This window comes from Melanaphis sacchari, unplaced genomic scaffold, assembly GCF_002803265.2.
Source record: "Melanaphis sacchari strain LSU unplaced genomic scaffold, SCAv2.0 Contig1419_pilon_pilon, whole genome shotgun sequence".
Taxonomy (NCBI): Eukaryota; Metazoa; Arthropoda; class Insecta; order Hemiptera; family Aphididae; genus Melanaphis; species Melanaphis sacchari.
Window position 1 is genome coordinate 3,414 of NW_020270599.1, and position 1,678 is coordinate 5,091.

At 39.8% G+C, this 1,678-nt stretch overlaps 1 protein-coding gene across 1 annotated transcript; it reads right to left on the bottom strand.

The window, feature by feature from the left end:
* Window positions 1–747: 747 nt before the first annotated feature.
* Window positions 748–1,465, bottom strand: LOC112591664 (histone H1A, sperm-like). The gene has a single exon (XM_025335541.1). The coding sequence runs from the start codon at window positions 1,409–1,411 to the stop codon at window positions 791–793; it is 621 nt and encodes a 206-aa protein (XP_025191326.1). The 5' UTR covers window positions 1,412–1,465; the 3' UTR covers window positions 748–790.
* Between the last annotated feature and the right edge of the window lie 213 nt (window positions 1,466–1,678).

Consider the following 1,678-nt stretch of genomic DNA (forward strand, 5'->3'; position numbering starts at 1 on the left):
TATCACTCCCAGAATTAAGACCAAAATCTTCGTCTGACAATAGAAAATCTCCATTATTAATCATAATGAGTATTTCTTCATCAGTGAGAATAGAAGCCATTATACTATCACTATATAGGATTAAAATGAACAATTTTAAATGTACTTAAAAAAACACACACAAAATAATATCAATTCTAGTGACTACGACTGACTACGACAATGTACGCACGTTGAAGAATGACTGTCAAACATAAAAGATAAAACTGTGTAATATTTCAACAATAATAATTTGGTATATGTGTATTATATATTAAGATAATAAATAATATCGACGAAAATAATAATTAGGAAAAATATTCTATAAATAATTCGAAAAATGAATCCAACTATACCATTCAATTCTACACGGGCTATCGAATATATTAATAAATAAATAAATAACATGCAATAAAAGCCGACCCCGTGACAATATATTAAAAATGGATAGTCTTGGTGTCAACAACGTATTGACAGCGGCCACCGGCGAATGTACGTGTGTCAACTACGTGTTGACACCGGCAGTGAACGTGTTAAGGATAAGACATGGCCTTCACTGGAACGAATTTTTGTAACAAAACTTTTACAATGCTCGACAAGTCTTATAATGTAATATATTGTTGATGAGACTTGGTAATTACTATAATTATATTACATATCGATAATAAAATGTTTGGACCACTTCATAAACCATTAATTTATTGGAGAGCGAATTAAATTATAAGTGGTGGTCCTGAAAAGGACCGTTTTAAAAAGAACGGGGAAGTAAAATTTACTTTTTCTTGGGAGCTACAGTTTTCTTGGTCGGAGTCTTTTTCACTTTTGGTTTGACAGCGACTGGTTTTTTTGCTTTGGTAGGCGACTTCTTGGGCTTGGCAGCCTTCGGTTTAGCTGCAGCGGCGGTCTTCTTGACTTTTTTAGCTGCCGGTTCACCGGACGCGGGCTTCACTTTCTTGGCGGTCGTCGATTTCCTCTTCACAGCTCCAGGGGCTTTGACCTTTTTAACGGCCGGTTTCTTCTTCTTGGCTACGGCAACTTTTTTCGGCTTGACCTCGGCAACCGGCAATTTAAAGTGTCCAGAAGCGCCGGTACCTTTAGTCTGAATGACTGTACCGTTGGCAACGGCGGCTTTCAAGAACTTCCTGATGAACGGCGCCAATTTGGCGGGATCCACTTTGTAGTTGGCGGCCAAATATTTCTTGATAGCCGGCAAAGACGAACCTTTCTTCTCCTTGAGCTCTTTGATGGCAGACGTTACCATCACGGAGGTGGACGGGTGAGACGCTGCGGTATTCTTTGCCTTAACTGCTGCCTTCTTCTTGGCCGGAGATTTTTTCACGGCTGGCGATGCTGCAACTGAGGCCGGAGCGGCTACGACGACGTTGTCTGTCATGATGTAGAGTTGAGGTTTGACGATTACGATAAATGCAATTTTATGATCGATACACAATTCTGTGTTACTGCGGTTCGGCAGAATGGCTCGTTTATATATACAATACACCGTACCGACTAGTAAACTATCGTGTTTCGGGTCAGCGATACGGTTACGGTTCTACAAACATTTTTGTAAATGGCCGCCGTTCAGTTACATGTGCTGTTGGCGTAGAATAACGATCCGTATGGTTATTTGTTAACCGATGTCGTCCAAATAGCAATAAAG